The sequence below is a fragment of the Rattus norvegicus genome, chromosome 6 (assembly GCF_036323735.1).
Source record: "Rattus norvegicus strain BN/NHsdMcwi chromosome 6, GRCr8, whole genome shotgun sequence".
In the NCBI taxonomy this organism is placed as follows: Eukaryota; Metazoa; Chordata; class Mammalia; order Rodentia; family Muridae; genus Rattus; species Rattus norvegicus.
The window spans coordinates 32,833,975-32,853,923 of NC_086024.1; the positions used below are offsets into that span (position 1 = coordinate 32,833,975).

Sequence of the window (19,949 nt, forward strand, 5' to 3'; positions counted from 1 at the left end):
TTCTAGTCCACAATGAATCCTTGATGACTTCAGAATAAAAATAGTGATTCGAGGCTGGTGAGCTGGCTCAGCCAGGAGAGCGCTTGGCCTTCGCAGAGGACCCAGGTTTGATTCCCAGCACCACACGGCAACTCACAACCAGCTAACTGTTCCAGAGGATCTGATGCCATCCTCTGGCCTCCTCTGGTGCCAGCCATGCACATGGTGTACAGACGTGCAGATAAACACTCAGATGCAAAAAAATAAAAGGAATAAATGACTCAACTTCCCTTCAAGATAAAAGAAAAACAAAACTACTTCCATTGTAAGTATTTCCTAAGAAGAAAATAACATGCAAACTTCGTGGGGTTTGCCTTCTTCTAGAATGCCCCAGTATGTCCTCGGGGTATTTACATTGGGATTGAAAAGGGAACTGACATAGCTTAACTTTTCTCCTGTCTCTGTGTGAGTGTATCCACGTGTGACTATGTGCAGTGTGCACATATGTACATGGAGGTCAGAGGTCAACATCCAGTGCCCTCCTCTCATGCTCTCCATTTTATCTATTGAGACAGGGGCTCTCATTGAACATGGAGGTCCCTGATTGGCTAGACTGGCCAACAAGCTTTAGGATCCACTTGTCCTCTCTCCCCTCTAGGAATAGAGTCCTCAGCACATGCTGCCTTGACTGGCTTTTATATGGTGGCTGGAGATCCAAGCCAGGTCCTCATCCTTACACATTCAGCTATTGTGTGTGCACGTGTGCACACGAGCTCTCGCACAGGCAGGCTTGGCTGGTTAACTGTCAAGCTCCAGGGATCCACCTACCTTCTGCCTCCCACCTCACCATCCCTGGCCCCTGCAAGATTTTATTTAACAAGGCATTGTTGAGTATCAGGGCTGTCGATCCATGTATAAAAGAGAAATCACGATCTTATTCTTGGGCTCAGAGTCTTGGAGTGGGGTGATAACCATTATAATTCTAACAGACTCCAGCATGTGTTAAAATACAGGTGTGAAGAATGCAATTGGATCCTGCCTGGGTTCCCTGTGGCTGTCATAACAAGTTAGCACAAACAGGGTGGCACTAGACTAGAATTTTTTTTGTCTCATATCTCTGGCGGCTAGCAGTTTGAAATCTGGGTTCCAGCAGAACTGTTGCTTTCTAGGAGTCTTGATCAAGTTTGTTTTCTCTGCCAGTTAAGGAATTAAAAGGCAGGGAAACTGGAGGGCACCAGGTACTATCAGAAAACTCTCTGACCTCTTACACAGGAGCAGACAGACTTAGCAGTTAAGACACAGGTTTATCGGGGCGAGCACACACATTCAGCAGACTCCCAGGGAAGAGACCCTCTGTGTCTGGGGAGGGGTGGCTCAGGAAGCCGGAAAATCAATCTCTCCTCAAGGGCTGGATTTTTAAAGCGTCTGAAGAGTTTTTCTCTCCTGATTTAGGGTTGGTCAGTTTGAAGAGAGGTGGATGGTTGATTGGCCCACAACTATTGTGCAATACACCCTGATCTGAAGGCCTGGAACTTACTGAGCCAGTCTATCAGCAGGGAGCCTTTTGATTGGAGGAAAATCTCCAAGGCCTGGATTTTTTTTTTTTGTTTGTTTGTTTTTTTGTTTTTGTTTTTTTTTGTTTTTTTGTTTTTTTTGTGCTAGGCTTTTATCTCAGGGCCATCTAGGAAGTGCACCACTTTTATTACCTATCCATGCCTTCTCCCTATCTGTCTGCCTACCGGGGAGTCTGTCTAACTCCTAGCTTCTCAGAATCTTGTCCTTGCTGGCAGCCTGGGAGAAAATGCCTTCTTGCCTGCTCTAGAGTCTGGTGGCTCTGAGAGTCCCTTACTTGTAGCCATATCCCACCAATCTTGACCTTTGTCCCACACCCCTCCTCATTTGTAAGGACATCGTCACTACTTTGGAGCCTTTGCCAGTGATCTAGCGTGATCTTATATTAGATCTTTTACTTAATTATACCTGAAAAGATCCTTTCCCCAAGGTGGTTCAACCATGTGTTTCTGGGGTTTGGATGTGGGCATATTTGAGGGGCACCATTCAAACCACTATAGATTTCAAAGGAAAGTGACTAAGGGTACACTGAAGGTGACGTGAGCGTTCCATATGACCCTATAATAACTGGGGAGAAAGCTTGGAAGCGTGGAGACCTTAATTCAACCCCTAGAACCCACACCAAACAAACAAACACACACCCTCTCCTCACCTTTCCCCCCTGCCCCCACCCCTTAGGCATTTACTCTCTCAGCTACAGGGAGGTGGAGGCAGGAGGATCCCTGTGGCCAGGAGGCTGGTCAGCCTAGCCCTCCTGAGGAGCCTCTGGCCAGTGAGAAATCTCAAAAAACAAAGAGATCCTACTGTGGTGGCATGTATCTCTGATCCCAGACCGCAGGAGGCAGAGGCAGGCGGATCTCCATGTGTTCAAGACCAGCCTGCTCTCTACATAGTGTGTCCTAGCCCAGCCAGAGCTACACAGAGAGAGAGACCCTGACTCAGAAAACAAAAGCAAACACAACCCCAAACTAAAGCAACGAAACAAAAAGCAAATGTGGAGGGTGATGTCTTAGGAACAACACACGAACTTGACCTCCACCCTCCACACACATGAATGTCAAAATACAGAAAGATTTTAGAGGACTGAGGAAGGTGGGCGGTGCTGTCCCTGGAGAGAAGGGTCAGCCTTCTCCCTCTCTAAGTGGGACCTACCATAGACTTGGGAGGATCATCTTTGCTGGGATGTAGAGCATGGGGAGGGAAGAGGGATGACGTTCCGGCTCAAGGATGGTTCTTGGTTCCTGAAATGAGGCAGGATGGCTCTGTGTGTGTGTGTGTGTGTGTGTGTGTGTGTGTGTGTGTGTGTGAACTTGATTTTAGATTTTTTAAAAAATACTATGTATATGGGTATTTTGCCTGCATGTATGTCTCTGCTCCACTGGTGTGTGTGCCTGCTGCCCATAGAGGCCAGAAGGGGTCATAGAATCCCCTGGAACTGGAGTTACAGATGGTTGTGAGCAGCCTTGTTGGTGCTGGGAATCAAACCTGGGTCCTCTGGAAGAGCAGCCCTTTTTTTGTTTTGTTTTGTTTTTAACCTCTGAGCCCTTTCTCCTGGCTGGATATTTAGATTCTTGTCACCCTCAGGAGATGCTTGGGACAGCCCTTCTTTACTGTCCCTGTCTGACCCGCCTCAGCTCTTAGCTTGGCCTTGGGAGAGGTGGCTTTCTACCCACAGAGGACTTCTAGGGTGATCCTTCGTCCGTTCTCAGCCAGGCTGTTTCCAGCCCCCTTTGCTGTCCTAGACTCCTCCTCTGCTCTCCCTTTCTCCCAGAAGGCCTGAGGAGGCTTGTTAGTCTGCACTTCTATGGAGGCTCTTCCCACGGGCCCTGGCTGGAGCGCTCTGGAAACGGTGACATTCCCACAGAGGCCACAGGATGACTCAGCATTCACAGTGGTTCGAGCTCCTGGGCCTGTTTCTTCCTCTCTGAAGTTCACCTCTCTGGTCTCCATTTGGGCTGAAGAATGGTGTTTGCTGTCTCTTTTGGCTCTCACATCAGGGAGTCTCTAGCCCTCTTGGCTATCAGTGAGAAGCCAGGTCTTAGACCTCAGATACATGGGGACAAGGGAACCTAACTGGGGAAGCTTTGCCAGAGCCTTTCTCCACTGTGGGGTCTGGAATAAATTACCTCACGTCTCTGAGTAGGGTTTCCATACCTGTAAAACAGGGTCCTTGGCAGTACTACCCCATGTAGAGGGGAGAACACATACGCCTTCATACATGCTCACTCCCATATAACTCATCCTCAGTGACTTACATGCTCACCTCCTGGCCCACACAGTCCCCTGCTCACACACAGTGTCTCCCTGTCACACACATCTTCTCAGCCATGGTCTCTCCCTCTCACACATGCTCTCTCTCATGCTCACATATACCCTCACACATGCACACTTACATGCTCTCTAACACACATCAGACATACACCTGTTTACACACCTTAACTCATATGCGTGCTCACACGTACTCATCTGCAAGCGCACACACACACACACACACACACACACACACACACACACACACGCTCACAGACATTCTTCTATTCATACATGGAAACACATGCTTGCTTTTCTTTCATTCTTCCACATCCAAGTGCCCCCGTGTATCCATAGTGGCCCAAGAATCAACACAGAAGCTGAAGTAACAAGACACAGAGGGGCACAGAATGACAAGTGAGAACACACGCACCACAGGCTGCTGCCAGGGAGAAATGGCAGATGAATCAAGAGCCAGAAAGAGGACACAGTCTGATGGCGGCCTAGTCCAGCCTTGCACAGGGCAGAGATGCTCGCCGTCTAGCTGTGAAGTGGATGGGCTCCCACTGACATGCTCTGTGAAGGTTTGTCAGCCATTCTGCCCCCTCCCCGCCCCCATACCCTGTCATGGTCTTGCTGTGTTGCCCAGGCTGGCCTCAGTCTCCTGGGTTCAAGCTATTCTTCCGCCTTGACCTCCATGAAGAGAGGCTATGAGCTACCGAGCATGGCTTGCTGGCAAACTCGTTTTACATTTTCCTGTCTGCAGTGATCACGTCTGCGGATTGATGACTGCTTTTATGTCAGCTTGACACAAACTAGAGTCATTTTGGAAGAGGGGACCTCAATGGAGAGATTACTATTGTGAGTGGGCCCAGCTCACCATGGTGGCTCCAACCCTGGACAGGTGGCCACAGTAGGATGAGAAGGGAGACTGAGCAAACCAAGTAGGTGAGCATGGGTCCTGCACGGCCCTCTGCAGCAGCCGCTGCCTCCAGGTCCCGGCCCTGTTTGAGTCCCCAGACTGACTTCCCTCAGCAGTAGAGTGAGCTAAAACCCCACCAGAAGCTCCATGCTTTGGTCTTGCTATTTTATCACAGCAATAGAAACCCTAACCAAGACACAGACTTTGCACCACAGGAACACTAATGCACGGGAGGCAGAGAAGCTTTTAGATATCTTTTTGTTTTAAAGGTATACAGTCTCATTTTTTATAGTATATTTTTTTATTTACATTTCAAATGTTATCCCCTTTCCTGGTTTCCCGTCCATAAACCCCCATCCCATCCCCGTCCCCTGCTTCTATGAGGGTGTTCCCTCACCCAACCACCCCCTCTTCCTGCCTCCCCACCCTGACATTCCCCTACACTGGGGTCCAGCCTTGGCAGGACCAAGGGCTTCTCCTCCCATTGGTGCCCAACAAGGCCATCCTCGGCTACATATGCAGCTGGAGCCATGAGCCTGTCCATGTGGTCTCTTTGGATGGTGGTTTAGTCCCTGGAAGCTCTGGTTGGTTGGTATTGTTGTTCTACCTATAGGATGGCGAACCCCTTCAGCTCCTTCAATCCTTTCTATAACTCCTCCAATGGAGAACCCGTTCTCAGTTCAATGGTTGGCTGCTAGCATTCGCCTCTGTATTTGTCATGCTCTGGCAGAGCCTCTCAGGAGACAGCTATGTCAGGCTCCTGTCAGCATGCACTTCTTGGCATCCCCAATAGTAAATGGTTTTTTTTTTTTTTTTTTTTTTTTTTTTTTTTTTTTTTTTGGTTCTTTTTTTCGGAGCTGGGGATTGAAAGTAAATGGTTTTGGTGGCTGTATGTATATAGGCTGGATCCACAGGTGGGGCAGTCTCAGATTGGCCATTCCTTCAGTCTTTGCTCCAAACTTTGTCTCCATATCCCCTCCTATGAATAGTTTTGTTCCCCCTTCTAAGAAGGACTGAAGCGTCTGCACTTTGGTCATCCTTCTTGAGCTTCATGTGGTCTGTGGATTGTATCTTGGGTAATCTGAGCTTTTGGGCTAATATCCACTTATCAGTGAGTGCACACCATGTGTGTTTTTCCTGTGACTGGGTTACCTCACTCAGGATGATATTTTCTAGTTCCATCCATTTGCCTATGAGTTTCATGAAGTCATTGTTTTTAATAGCTGAGTGATATTCCATTGTGTAAATGTACCACTTTTTCTGGAAAGAACCCAGATGTCCTTCAACAGAGGAATGGATATAGATATTGTTAGCTAATGTAAAAGGGTAAGTGCTTCTCTCCTCCAGGTAACAGGACACAAACCCCGGGGCTGCTGGCAGCTAAGCAGGGGTATGAGCCCTGAAGAGGACACTAGAGTCAGACCCACCTCCTCCCTACCCAGTGCTCTGCCAGGAGCCTGCTTGGGCTCTTTCAGATCCTGCCCAGGCCTCACTACTCAGCCTCATGCAAGCCTGGAAGAACTAGGAATGACCCCCCTGACCACACGTGGACTCACTCGCGCGCGCACGCACACACACACACACACACACACACACACACACACACACACACACGCATGCACCCAAACCCCTCTCCCCCTGAAATGGCTTCTCTAATTAAACAACTCTGGCTGCCTGCTTTCAGGGCCCTCCTGGTGCCTGGTCCCAGGGGGATTCATGATCTTCTCCCCTCCCTCCACCTCCTGCCCAAGGGATACCAGAGTTCTGCTCTGGCCTATTGTTTGCTACATTCAGAAGCCACCAGGTCCCCTGGGGGAGTGGGGCAACCTACTCTTGTTTATCCAATAACAATTAATTCTCAGTAATCATGCTGGTCCTGAATCAGGCAAACAAAATTCAGCAAAAACTACCCTATAGGGCTGTGAGGCTGGGATGGTGTGGGGGTTGGGACTCCCTCCTGACTTCAGCCCACACCCACAGTTCTGGTTTTCCTGTGGATATGTGTGAGGGACAAGCCATCTAGGCATTTAAAAGTCAGACTGACAGCCTTCGATGATGGAATTTAAGCCTGTCTGCCTGGTCCTGACCAGAAGAGAGTGGACCCCACAAGCCCATCCTGGTCACTTGGCCTAGCGGTAGTGGGAATAGAACCCAGGGCCTCCCTCACATACCACATGCAGGATGAGCACTGTATCCACCCCCTCCTTGAGGGCAGTTACTATTTTATTGAGACAGCATCTCATGTTGCCCATGCTGGCCTCAAACTTGATTTGTAGCTGAGGACAACTTTGGGTTTCTGATCCTCTGGAGCACTGGGATTACAGGCGTGGGTCACCCTACCTGGTTTATACCATGCTGGGAATTGAACCTAGAGCCTCATGCATGCCAAGCACGAACTCTACCCACTGAACTACATCCCCAGACCCGAGAGTGATTAGTCTTGAATGTCCTTTGACCTGAATGCTTGAGGTACCAGAGAAGAAGGCCAGGTGACTGCCTTGGGGGCAGCTGGTGCCTTTATATGTGGCAAGTCTCTTCCAGGGACTCAGCCATTCACTCTGCCACAGTGTCTAGCTATGCTAGTGCAGGGACCCTGGAAGGCACTGTGGCTCACACAGATGAGTTCCCAATCTCCTTCAGGGTGGGCTGGGGCAGTGAGCAGCTCCTCTGAGTTGGAATATTCACCCCATGCATTTAACTGTCAGGGAAGCCTCAGCTGACCTCCTGTAGTCTTCCAGGACCCACAGGAAAGAACACAGCCCTGACTGGGAATTTGGAGCAGGACTGGACTGTGCTGCAGGTTTTCCTGTTGTTAGGCATTGACCACGTGGCTCCAGGCACCATGCCCTGAGGCCCGATCAGATCCTCCATTGCGAACCTGATGGACCCTTGTCCAATTGTAAAGTCACTGGCAACTCTGAATGGCAGATACCTGAGGGTCTGTCGTGTTGGTAGATGTGGTGCCTGGCAGAGCTGGCCGCAGCCAGAGGACAAGGCCAGCGCTATGTCTTCCCTAATGTCTGCCTTGCTCTTAGAACATGCCAGGTAACGGGTTCCTGTAGCGATGGTAAGGTGCCCTGGGGGATTCTGGAAGGACAATGAGTGGACAGCAAGGGAGAGGTCAGCAGCGTCTCTATGTGGCCCCATTTCCTTCACAAGACTGGGCTGCGGGCTGGAGAGATGGCTCAGTGGTTAAGAGCACTGGCTGCTCTTGCAGAGGACTCGGGTTTGGCTCCTAGCACCCATGTGGTGGCTCACATCTGTCCCTAAGTCCTGTCCCCAGGGATCCAAATGCCTTCTTTTGGTTTCTTTGAGCACTGGTAATGCACACAGTACACAGGGGCAGAACACTCAGACACAGGAAATATAAGTAAATCTTTAAACAGAACAGGGTGGGAAGTGGGGGCTGGGTCGTAGGTAGTTTCGGAAGGCCTATGGAGGAACTCAGGGCAGGATTCAGGCATGTGGCCTGGCCTTGGCACATGAAGGACTAGTGAGGCCCCAAGGGTTGGGGAGACTCAGAGATGTAATATGAGTGCCCTTGTGTCAAAATAAAACCTGTGAGTTGTGATAGTGTACACTTTTAATCCAAGAATTTAGGAGGTAGAGGCAGTCAGGTCTCTAAGTTTGAGGCTGGCCTGGTCTATGAAAAGAGTTCCAGGACAGCCAGAGCTACACGGAGAAATCATCTCAAAAAAAAAAAAAAAAAAAAAAAACAAAACTAAACTAACTAAACAAACAAACCCTAACATGATATTTATGAATCCTTAAAATGTTTTCTTTTTAAAGATCTATTTATGTAATGTATGTAAGTACACTGTCACTGTCTTCAGACACACCAGAAGAGGGCATCAGATCTCATTACAGATGATTGTGAGCCACCATGTGGTTTCTGGAATTTGAACTCAGGACTCTGGAAGAGTAGTCAGTGCTCTTAACCTCTGACTTGCCTATATGTATGTGCAGTGTGTGTGTGTGTGTGTGTGTGTGTGTGTGTGTGTGTGTGTGTATGTGTGTGTGTGTATACACTTCTGGAGTGTCTGATGCTCTCAGAGACCAGGAAGGCCAGGAGAGAGCGCCAGAGTCCCTAGAACTAAAGTTACAGATTGTGAACCACCCAATGTGGGTGCTGGGAACCAAACATGGATCCTTTGCAAGAACAGCAAGTACGTTAACCACTGTAGTCAACTTGACCTTATACAAGGACTGTCCTCTACCACGGAGCTACATCCCGAGCAGTTCAGGCAGACTCATCTAATGGTTTCCTTCCATGACACAAGGTCTCATGCAGCCATGGTGACCTTGAACTTTGTACTAGGATCACAGCATTTAATATCCTGTGGACTGAATCCCAGGCCTTGGTGTGAATGCTGGTCAGAAACTCTATGAATTCATAGCCTAGCAGCTATTTTTTTCTCTCTTTCTCTTCTTCTTCTTTTAATCAATCCATTCCTTTGTTAAAAGTAAAAGCCAGGCCCTATACCGTTATGCAACAAGCTGAAATAAATTTCTGGACCCCAAACAACTTAAAATGATGGGACTTCGCTGTATTCAGATTACCCTCCTTCTCTATTTGAGTTATTATGCTCTGCCTTGCTAATCAAAGCCATGGGGAATGTGGGCTGAGGCACGTGGGACGGGTGTGGGGAGGGTGCAGGGTCGGGGAGATGATCTTTTCAGATACAATGATGGACACCTGTACACACAGCAGTGGCAGACCGACTCTCTGACGGACTATTCCCTGGATGTTGTGAATGTACGACTATAGTTCTAAACAGACACGTATCCATGACTGACAGGGCATCTCTAATCAGCCCCCCCCCCCCCAACCCCTATGGCTGTTCTTTCCTCATCTTGAGCTGCCTCCCAAAGTGATCCCTTGATGCTGAGGGCTCTTCCCAGTCCCCTGAGTACATTTTCTTCTGAAAACGACTTTTACTCCTAACAAGGTGTTCTGTCAAAATTGATACCACGGCTTAGCAGACTGATAGATTCAAAAGGAACATTTGCGTCTTTAAGGAAGAATCCAAACACATCTCAATTGGTAGGATGGAGATCTTCGAGAAGCAAGGCCTCTTTCGGGCCCACGTGCCAGGTACCAAGCAAGCTACTCCAGGCCTCTTTTGTCACCAGGTTAGGCTGTATATTCCCTTGAGGAGAGATCAAGCCCCACGCTTGACGTCTGGGCTGCCAGGGTAGGCGGAGACACTGAGATGGGGCGCGCCCATTCGGGGAGCGGTCCCCAAACCTCAGCCAGGGCCTCTCCTTTCCCCGGAAGGAAACCAGGGTAGAAGGGCGGCTGGGGTGCCTCAGCACGCCTCACCTGCAGGGAGGATACGTCCTGGGCTTTGATCTTCTGTAACACGGTCTGTTCGAGGCAAAGCGTGGAGTCACCTCGCTCTTTTCTGTCTGCCACCTACTCGGCGTTTCCACGCAGCTATCTCCGGGCGCTGGCAAGTGGGGGGACACCGGGGACAGCGAGGGGCCCCTCCACCCGGCGTCCAGGAGGCGGCGACAAGGCGGGGAGGGGCCGCCCGCCTCCTGGGGCCTGCGGCGCGCGTGAATCAGTGTGCAGAGCGCGGCGCACGGACTCGGCTGGCTCGCCCTGCGTGCGGGGAGAGGATGCTGGCAGGCTGCCCCGGCCTGGGCCCGCCATCCGCAGCGTGAGCCACCGCCGTCCTCTGCGACCACGGATGCTGAACCACAGCCCCGCGCCTCTACCGGCCCGACCCGGGGCCTGACCGCAAGGGGACCCGCGCACAGGCTCCGGGCGGAGGAGCTGGCGCGGCGGCACTGCGGGAAGCAGCCTGCGGCTCGCTGAAGCCCGCTTGGCCCGGCTCCGCAGCCCTGGTCCGGAGCGCGCGGCTCCCGAGTTCCCGCACAGGTCAGCGCCAAACCAGGATCCAGGGCCGGGCTTCCACGAGGCTGCAGAGCCCGAGGTTGGGAAGGGGTTGGATTCTCCCAGGGGTGGGTGGGGGAAAGGAAGTAAACAGAAGGGAGATGAGGGAATCCCCAGGACCGCCCCGGCTCCTTCCAGGCACGTTTTATTTTCAGCTTGGAGGCACTGGGCCTGGAGGGAATTTAGGTGAGGAAGTCAGGGATAGAGCCGGGCATGTGAGGGATGGAGAGATGGCTAGGCCCCTCCAGAAACCCGACGCAGGAAACCGGGTGTCTGGTGTGGACCGGACTGAGAGTGTGCGTGGGCGTGCTTGGGAGGCTATGGTGTTGGAGGCTTGTATAGCATGGATCTGTGTGAGGGGTAGGGTGGGTGGCGAGGAAAGAGGCGCTTCTACTTAGCCATGTCCTTTTAAGTTGCAGATGATCGGTGCCACCTGTGTCCTGGGAACCCACTAAACATTCCAGCTCCAGTTGGACGCCCTTCACCCACAACCAAGGGGAGCCTCCCCGCCTTCCCAGGTCTTAACGAAGCCCTGGTGAAGTGGCTTGACCTGGACTTCTCCCTCCCTCATTAGAAGCAGCCACCAGTCAACATGCCGAGGAACCAGGGCTTCTCGGATCCCGAGTACTCGGCAGAGTACTCAGCCGAGTACTCAGTCAGCTTGCCCTCTGACCCCGACCGCGGGGTCGGCCGGACCCATGAAATTTCTGTGCGGAACTCTGGGTCCTGCCTGTGCCTGCCTCGCTTTATGCGGCTGACCTTCGTGCCTGAGTCCTTGGAGAACCTCTACCAGACCTACTTTAAAAGGCAGCGCCATGAGACACTGCTGGTGCTGGTGGTCTTTGCGGCCCTCTTTGACTGCTACGTGGTAGTGATGTGCGCGGTGGTCTTTTCCAGCGACAAGCTGGCGCCCCTCATGGTGGCAGGCGTCGGTCTGGTGTTGGACATCATCCTTTTCGTGCTCTGCAAAAAGGGGCTGCTCCCGGATCGAGTGAGCCGCAAAGTGGTACCCTACCTGCTGTGGCTGCTCATCACAGCCCAGATCTTCTCCTACCTGGGCCTGAACTTTTCGCGTGCCCACGCAGCCAGTGACACTGTGGGTTGGCAGGCCTTCTTTGTCTTCTCCTTCTTCATAACGCTGCCACTCAGCCTCAGCCCCATCGTGATCATCTCCGTGGTCTCCTGTGTTGTGCATACGCTTGTCTTGGGGGTCACGGTGGCCCAGCAGCAGCAAGACGAGCTAGAAGGGATGCAGCTGCTGAGGGAGGTGAGTCCCACCCCCCTCCCTATCTATCGCGTGCTTTTCCTTCCAGCCAGGTCTCACCCAACTGGGATTGCTTTTAAGCCAGGAGTCAAACATGTCCTGAGTGGCCTTGGGGTCCCAGTTGCCAGTTCAGAAGGACCACCTCTCAGCCCCTGGGAGTGTACACCCCGATGCTTATCCTAGAGAAAGGGAACAGAACACTGGGCCTCGGGGCCACTCAGCCACCTGTGCCTAGTTGGAGTAGGCGACAGCACCTTGGAGTCTTGGTGTGGAAGAAGTCTTGTCCAGCCATTCCGTCAATGGCTCAGGTCAAGAGACAGATTGTGGCAAATTCTGATCACTAGCTGTCTTTGCTTAACTCCAGATGGTATTTGACTTGTGGGAGCTCAGTGCTCTCAGTCAAATGGAGATCCTGTCTGCCCTGAATCCAGAAATGGCTGTTATCAAGATCCGAAGGAACAGGGATGAAAGCTTGTTAGGTTATGTGAAGAGACGTAAGGAGGGAAGACAGGATTATCAGATACCCTGCTTCTTCCTTAGAGCTCAGAGTGTCACCAGCAGATAGGCGATGTAAGGGAGGGTGGTCTCCCATAGAAGGCAGGAAGTAGGGACACAGCCGGGAGAGTTGTCATAGCCATTGTGGTGTGGAGCATCCTAGTGAGCTGTTTCTACTGAAGGGATGGAAAATTGAGACTCAGATTTACTGATTTGTGTTCCCACCAAGTGCTACGAGAGACAGCCAGGCTGTGATTCTGGCCGGAGTCTATCCATCTGGCCATCCCGTGAAGGGCTCCCCGGAGTCATGAGTCAATGTATTCCGTATCTTATGCCATGCTCCCGTTTTCCACATATGACCGGAGAACTGGGAAGTGGTCAGCGACAGCCGTCAGGTTTCTTCCCTCTGCGTCCAGAGTTCTTTCCCCCACATCTCACTGCTGTCCTTCTGTCTTACCGAAGCCTTTGTCGTTTTCTGCTTGGAATTGGGGCATAGCCTAGAGCGACCCCATCGATACCTCCAATGAGAGAACTTGTGGGGGCTATCCCATTGCCTCCCAGCTGTTTAGAGGAAAATATGGCTTCTGCTGCGTTTTTAAACTTTTTTTTTTCCAGGTCTTGGTACAACCTTCTTTCTATTTTCCCATTCTGGGTCAGGTAGGAACCTATTTCACAGATTCTTTTTTTTTTTTTTAAATTGATTTCTTATTTTGAAGCAGGATTTCATGTAGCTCAAACTGGTCCTGCTGTAGCTGAGAATGGCTTTGAACACCTGATCCTTCTTGCTTCTTTCTACCTGCCATGTGTTAGGGTTACAGATGTGGGTTACCAAGCTCAGTTAAATTTCACAGAAGTTTTCTGCATGGTTCAGCACCGGTCTAGAACCTGTGGGATTATAGATTGTTTTTTAAGGGTTTTTTTGTTGTTGTTGTTTTATTTTTGCTGTTTTGTTTTTTGAGACAATATTTCTCTGTGTAGCTCTGGCTGTCCTTGAACTCACATCGATCCAACTGCCTCTACCTCCCCAGGGCTGGGATTAGTGTGCATCAGCACCACCCAGCTTTTGGCTTTTGTTTTCCTGGGTGCTTGGTGTTCTCTTGTAAACGTCTGGTGTTGCTGTCCTGGATTCTTGGGTTGGTGGCTTCAGCTTATGTCTCTGCTTGTGGACAGTTTTCTTGGGATGTCCATGGTCATCACTATTGGGGATTGGTCAGGACGGGTAAGTCTGGCAGCATTTGGGGCTTGAGGACATAATTCTGAACCGTTATCTTCCAATAAACAAGTACTTCTTCCTTTTTCTTCTTGCCAGGGTCCCTGGCCTCGAGTACTTCTCCCCAGTGTGTTGTTCATTGAGGAGGAAATCAGAAACAAATCCCTCCCCCACTTCTGACCACACCTGGACTTGTTTGTTATCAAGAGACTTTGGGGGTCCATAAAGCCTCTTCTAGTGAAATTGTGCAGTCCTTCTCTAAGTCTGGGCCTGCCCAGAGTGCTGAGATGGGGGATGGTGGGGCCTTGTCATGGTAGAGATTCTAGGTTATATGGGGAGCAGACTTGACTGACTGTAGATAGTGTGTCCTCAGCAAACCAGTGACCAGATTACACGGGGAGCTGCCTCCTGGTTGTGGTCCAGGAAGGTTTGCCTGAAGTCATTTGGTTGGTTGATGGAGGGACCTGATTCTTGATTCAGCTCTGTGTGGTAGAGGGTAAGGCTGGTGTGGTATCAACCTAAAGAGGTGACTGGCTAGGGGCCAGGATAGACCTGAAGTTCATTCAGGCGGAAGCCACTGCCAGCCCGTGGAAACTGGCCAGCACTTGAGCCGTGTCTGGTATATTCCACTCTTCTGCCAGATTCTCTACTTATGCCTTCTCAGCAAAGGCCTGGGATAGCATCAAGTCCAGAGCCCTCAGGTCATAGGGAGGGAATCACAGATAAGCAGCTGCTGACCATTGGCTGCAGAAATGAGTAGAGAGTCCAGGCGTGTGACTCACTGCCATGGCGGTGGGAATTTGTCTCCTTAGCCTGAAAATGGAATCCTGGCTTCTCTCTCTCTCTCTCTCTCTCTCTCTTTTTTTTTTTTTTTTTGGTTCTTTTTTTCGGAGCTGGGGACCGAACCCAGGGCCTTGCGCTTCCTAGGCAAGCGCTCTACCACTGAGCTAAATCTCCAACCCCCTGGCTTCTCTTTCTTGTCTCCTGGAGACAAGTACTCTCTCTGCCTGTCCGTGGTCATCACCCACATCTCAGTAGAAGGCATAGCTTGTAGAGTCTCTGGGTCTCTGTTAATCAAGCCGATGGGAACACTGTCATCTCATCTGAGGCCCCTTGCTCTGAGGTTTCAGTTGATACTTCAGGCCCACATCACTCCGGGCCTCATCTTCTCCACTCAGCAAGAAACTTTATTTGGAGGCTGCTCTAGGAAAGGATCCAGATCAAATATAGCCACATGGCAGGTACCTGCAGATCAGTTTTGAACTCGAGATTGCTGGTCTTAAAAGAGACCAGGACTGCAAAGAAATAAGAGCCCTAATTGGAAATAGGAAAAAAGGTAAAAGTAGTAACCTAAGAATAAAAATATTAAAGGCTGGGGGTATAATTCAGTGGTAGAATGCTTGCCTAGCGAGCTCTGGGCTCTCTTGAATCCCCAGCCTTGCAATAAAAGTAATACATATATACATGTTTATAAGATAAAAGTGTGTACTAAGAGTTTTTGCATCCCACGGGAACATGGTTTTGACATGAAATTGTGCCTAGAGCTTGGCTTTGGGAATAGAAGGGAAAGAGGGGCCTCCCAAGGTTAAATTGGGAGCCTGAGATAGGAAGCTGGAGGCCAAGCTTTTACAGTCCATGTTCCAGAAGTTTCTGAGTCACTTGTTTGGGACCAAAGTGACTTTAATTTTTTTTATTTTTAGCGACTTGTTTATTTTTATTTTATGTGCATTGGTGTTTTGCCTGCAGATGTGTCCATGCGAGGGTGCAGGATGTAGAGTTTCAAACAGTTGTGAGCTAACATGTAGGGACTGGGAATTGAACACAGGGCCTTTGGAAGAGCTTAACCATTGAGCTATCTCTCCAGTCTCCCCTCCAGTCCCAAAATGTGACTTTTCCAAAGGTGCCTAGTTTCCCAGGTCCACTCAATAAAGTCTCCCTTCACTTACGGCTTATGTACATTTCATCTCTGAGTAGATGAGGTTCATACAGCGTTGCTGTGGGGACAGATACCAAGGACCCATCTCCCTTGGGCGTGAAGAAAAGCGTCATTCTTTCACCTTGGTGCTTGCTTCTCCAGCCTGTGTGATGGGAACTCCCTTGAGGATGAGGGGGGCAGGTGTCCAGGCCCTCCATCAGGCAAACTCCCAGGAGTCTCCTCAGACCCCCACCTGGGCCCAACTTCCTTCTTTAATTCCTGCCCGTGTGTTTCTCTCTTGCTTTTTGGCTCTGGCCAGGTCTCTCTCCTGGGTATTAGAGGTAGGCTCAGTTTCATAGAGAAGTCTGCCTGTAGTTCTGGGGGAGTCTCGTGGTTTTGGTTACCTCTGTGAGTAGTATCAAGGAAGCATTTCCGGTGCCAGAGTTTCCTTGCCGGTCCCACACACCCGTGTCTGCACATGGCTCTGTGGGGGAAGGACTAAAGGTAGCCCTGGTGTTTGTGGCAATCTGACATCTTGTCTTTGGCTCTCCTCAAGGGGCCAGAGAATGGGGTTCTAGTGAGGGGACCAGGTGGTGTTGGGGCTTTGTAGATCTGTCGTGAGAGAATTTTACAGAGTCAAAAGTAGAGCCTCGCAGCCTTTGGGTCTGGGACAAAGAGGGTAAGACATGGGATTCTCAGGCTACGGTCAGAGGATCCTAAGCCTAGGGCTGCCTGGGGAGGAGGGATGAGTCAGGAGGAGCTGCAAGCTTCCTTATCCGGGTTCTGACATCCACACCTCTTGTAGCACAGCCTGTCCCTGACTGTCGTGACTACCCTTAAGATGAGGTGAGGGAGCCAAGTAGGCAGGACCCAGAGCAGTAGCTCGTGGTTGGGATGAAGGGAGTGAAGCAGGGTGGAGGGTGGAAGACAGCAAATATGGTGGTGAGTACTCCTCTGACCCATAACTGCTTTAGAGACCCTTTTACATACTCATAGGCGTCTGCTGTGTGTCATTAAGAAGTGAGTCTGTGGTGAAGGAGGACCTAGGAATCCCTGATGAATAGTTTGTAGACTGACTTCACAGCGGGGAAGGCTATTTGGGAATGAGTGGCCTGCTGAGGCCCTTATTTGCAAGGTGAGCCACGGATGTGATCCTTCCATATTTACAAATCAGTCACTTAGGGAGGGCTTGGCTCTGGGGGTCCTGGAGAGTTTGAACAAGGAGGATGTGAGAGAGAATACGGCCTCCATAGACAGCCCTGTCCACAGCCAGAGCCAGTGTGTGTCCTCCATATCCCCTTGTGTTCTGAGGGCAAGGGGACGGAGACTTACAAAGGTCGGAGGAGGCAGGTAGGGCTGGATTGCTGGAGAGTCACCCGTAAGTGGAATGGAGGGTTTTAGAACCAGGCATCTGGGCCTCCTGCCCACTACTTTGATCACCCAAATGCCTTTGTTGAGCATTGTCAAAGAACAGTGCCCAAGAGTTGGGCGACCCTGTGGTTGGGCGTTCTGGCCCTGGGAAGTGAAGCCTGTACCGGGAGGTTCTGTGTGAAGCCATGGCCAGATGTTAGTGAGGAATGAAGAGAGATCGGGAGTGAGGGAAGGGAAGGTCGGGAGGCAAGGCGGCCCCGAGGGGGTCTGGGCTCAGGCCAGATGTGGGAGAGATGCTGGAGACAGATGCAGGAGGGGGTCCACTCAACCCAGGCTCTGCCACTGTCCCAGAATGAGAAAGTGGCAGCTGTCCCTCTTTGATGAACTTACTGAGGAGATGGGAGCAAGGGGCTGTGGGGCCATGGAATCCATCTGCATTGGCATAGTTGGAGGATAATGAATTCCCGAACACATAAATGGTTCATAGACCCCCCCTCCCCCACCCAGTCCCTTCTGCCTGCTCACATTTCCCTGTGGTCTTTCCCGATCCTTATCCCTGTGTAAACAGAGCTTTCCTAGTGCATCATGAGGGTTCACGGGCAGTTTAGGGCCCACCGTTCACATTCTATTGACATTTTGTGGTTAGCATTGGCGTTCCTTTGCTTGTGAATTTTTTTTTTTTTTTAAGATCAGCATTTTGTAGACAGACAGGTTTTTTTTTTTTTTGTTTTTTTGTTTTTTGTTTTTTGTTTTTTTTTTGTAGGGGGAGGGATCAGGACTGGGCCAGCTGTGGGGACTGAGGCTGCTTTGTATGAACACACGTGTGCACACATGCACCCATACTCTCTCTCCAGAGCTTGGTAAATTCTCCATGAGAATCGCTAGGCTCCTCAGCTTCTTATTTTCCAGTCTCCCATCTAAGTACTAAGCCAGGCCTTGACCCTGCTTAGCTGTCAAGATAAAAAGAGGTTGGGTGTTCAAGGCTGTGTGGACTTTGCGGTTTGCATGTAACAACAGAGCTCACCCAGATGGTCCATCCTAAGATAATCACTCAATCACTTCCCACCTGTCTCCTCACCACACCATGCATTCCTGGTCAGATGTGCATGCTTTTTTCTTTTTCTTTTTTTCTTTTTTTTTTTTTTTTTTTCTCTTTTTCAGAGCTGGGGACCGAACTCAGGGCCTTGCACTTGCTAGGCAAGCGCTCTACCACTGAGCTAAATCCCCAAGCCCCAGATGTGCATGCTTTAACAGGGTCAGGGTGAGACCCCGCCTATGTATGCAAGATGGCCACGTGGCCTCAATGCATGAGTATCCTATGCCGGTCTCAGTGCAAAGCTATCAGGATACCAACAACTGTCAGCCCTTGGCCACTGATGTCTGTGCTGGTCAGACTACCTCATTCCCTTCACTGTGGTAAAAAGACATCGGGAGCATTCGATTCCTCAGAAATAAACATGTTTGGATGAGCAGTTCACTTCGGGCTTTCTAAGAACCTCACTAATGTGGGATGGCCCATTCTTACACAGCCTGCCTGAGGAGAGTCTCCTGTGTAGTGTGTCTCAGTCACCCATTGTGGTCCGGCCTCTGAAACCTTTGGGGCTTCCGTGAGTAAGAGTTTACCGTCTCTTCCCGACCTCAGCGTTGGCTCTGTTCTGATGGCAGATTTTCTGATTTATGTGGCTCTGTCTGGGGTTGCTTCCTCTGACTGCTGGGCCTGTTTCATTCAGGAGTCTGTGTTTGGCTGATGGCTCCCATGGCAGGTTCTTAGAGTGCTTTGCTCTGTGTCTGGTCTCTCCCTACCTCTGTCGTGTCTCCATGTGGATCCCAGGGCTCCCAGGACCACGGGAGACTGGATGTTCCCGGGTTTTAAAGACTGTAGTCTCAGTAATATTGGTCAGAGCGATAGAAGATTGACTCAGGTGCAAGAGGAAATTGATTTTACTACTTGATTTGAGCGTGACATAGCAGTACGAGGCAGGGTTGTACTGGGAGCAGCTGTTAACTGAGACTGTCCCAAGCTAGGAGGCACATGAATCTGTTAGGGAGGAGGGGCTCCGTTTTATTTTATTTTATTTTATTTATTTCACATTTAATTTTTATTTTGTTAATTGTTTTCTTTTTTTTTTCTTTTCTTTTTTCTTTTTTTTTTTTTGGTTCTTTTTTTCAGAGCTGGGGACCGAACCCAGGGCCTTGCGCTTCCTAGGCAAGCGCTCTACCACTGAGCTAAATCCCCAACCCCTTGTTAATTGTTTTCATCGTGCATATGCATGTGCATGATGTGTTTGTATGTGTGAGTGTGGGCACACGTGTACATACGATGGCTCACGTGTCAAAGTGGAAGTCGGTTCTCTTTGCTATGTATTTTGGGGATTGAACTCAGGTCATCTGGCTTGAGTGGCAAACACTTTTGCCTGCTGAGCCATCTTGCCTGCCCGAGGCTCAGTTTGGAAGCTGTGAGTGTGTGGGAGACAGGATGTTCAGTGGCCATGGGGTGCTTGAGAACAGGACCACAGTTTTCATTAAGCTCTTGAGTCTCAACTGGGAGTGACGATGCAGACCTGGGATCCTGGCTTCTGGAGACTGAGGAGAAGGGTTTCAAGTTTGAGGCCAGCCTGAGCCTCACAGTGAGCTGTCAACACCTCCCTCCCCACTAAGATTCTCCATGAGATCCTCTGTGTGGTAGCTTAGGTTTTTGAAAAGTTTAAAAAAAACACTTTAAGGCCGGGTAGTGGGAGCACAGGCCTTTTATCCCAGCACCTGGGAGGCAGAGGCAGGCGGATCTCGTTGAGTTCAAGACCGGCCTGGTCTACACATTGAGTTCCAGGACAGCCAGTGTTTTGTAGAAACCCTGTCTCGAAAAACAAAAAAAAGCAGAAAAGAAATTACTTTATTCTTGACCTAAAGATGCCTTGCAAACCCTTCTGCTTGGGCCCTGCTGTGCCTTCAATGCATCAGAAGAATCCCCCCCTCCCCGACTTTAAAAAAATGTTTTTTGAGACATTGCTCGTGGGCCCAGCTTAGCTTCATGGCTGGGGTTGACCTTGAATGTCTCATTTCCAGTCCCCTCCT

The 19,949-nt window shown here is 50.3% G+C and overlaps 2 protein-coding genes across 8 annotated transcripts in view; both read left to right on the forward strand.

Annotated features, from left to right (window-relative positions):
• Positions 1 to 8,444, forward strand: part of Dnajc27 (DnaJ heat shock protein family (Hsp40) member C27) — a 54,204-nt gene extending 45,760 nt beyond the window's left edge. Inside the window, exon 9 of the transcript XR_010052060.1 lies at positions 7 to 8,444. The gene's annotated coding sequence lies outside the window, so the exon portion shown is untranslated. The remainder of the gene's footprint in view (positions 1 to 6) is intronic.
• Adcy3 (adenylate cyclase 3) overlaps positions 1 to 19,949 on the forward strand; it is a 103,573-nt gene that overhangs the window by 14,373 nt on the left and 69,251 nt on the right. For 2 of the 7 annotated variants that reach the window (XM_006239849.5, XM_006239850.5), the window contains exons 1-2: positions 10,536 to 10,662; positions 11,042 to 11,889. In XM_006239849.5, the coding sequence (XP_006239911.1) occupies positions 11,215 to 11,889 (675 nt within the window). In that variant the 5' untranslated portion in view covers positions 10,536 to 10,662; positions 11,042 to 11,214. Of the gene's footprint in view, positions 1 to 10,345; positions 10,663 to 11,035; positions 11,890 to 19,949 lie in introns of those variants that run through there. The other 5 variants (NM_130779.2, XM_006239847.5, XM_063262445.1 and 2 more) reach the window with 5 other exon arrangements.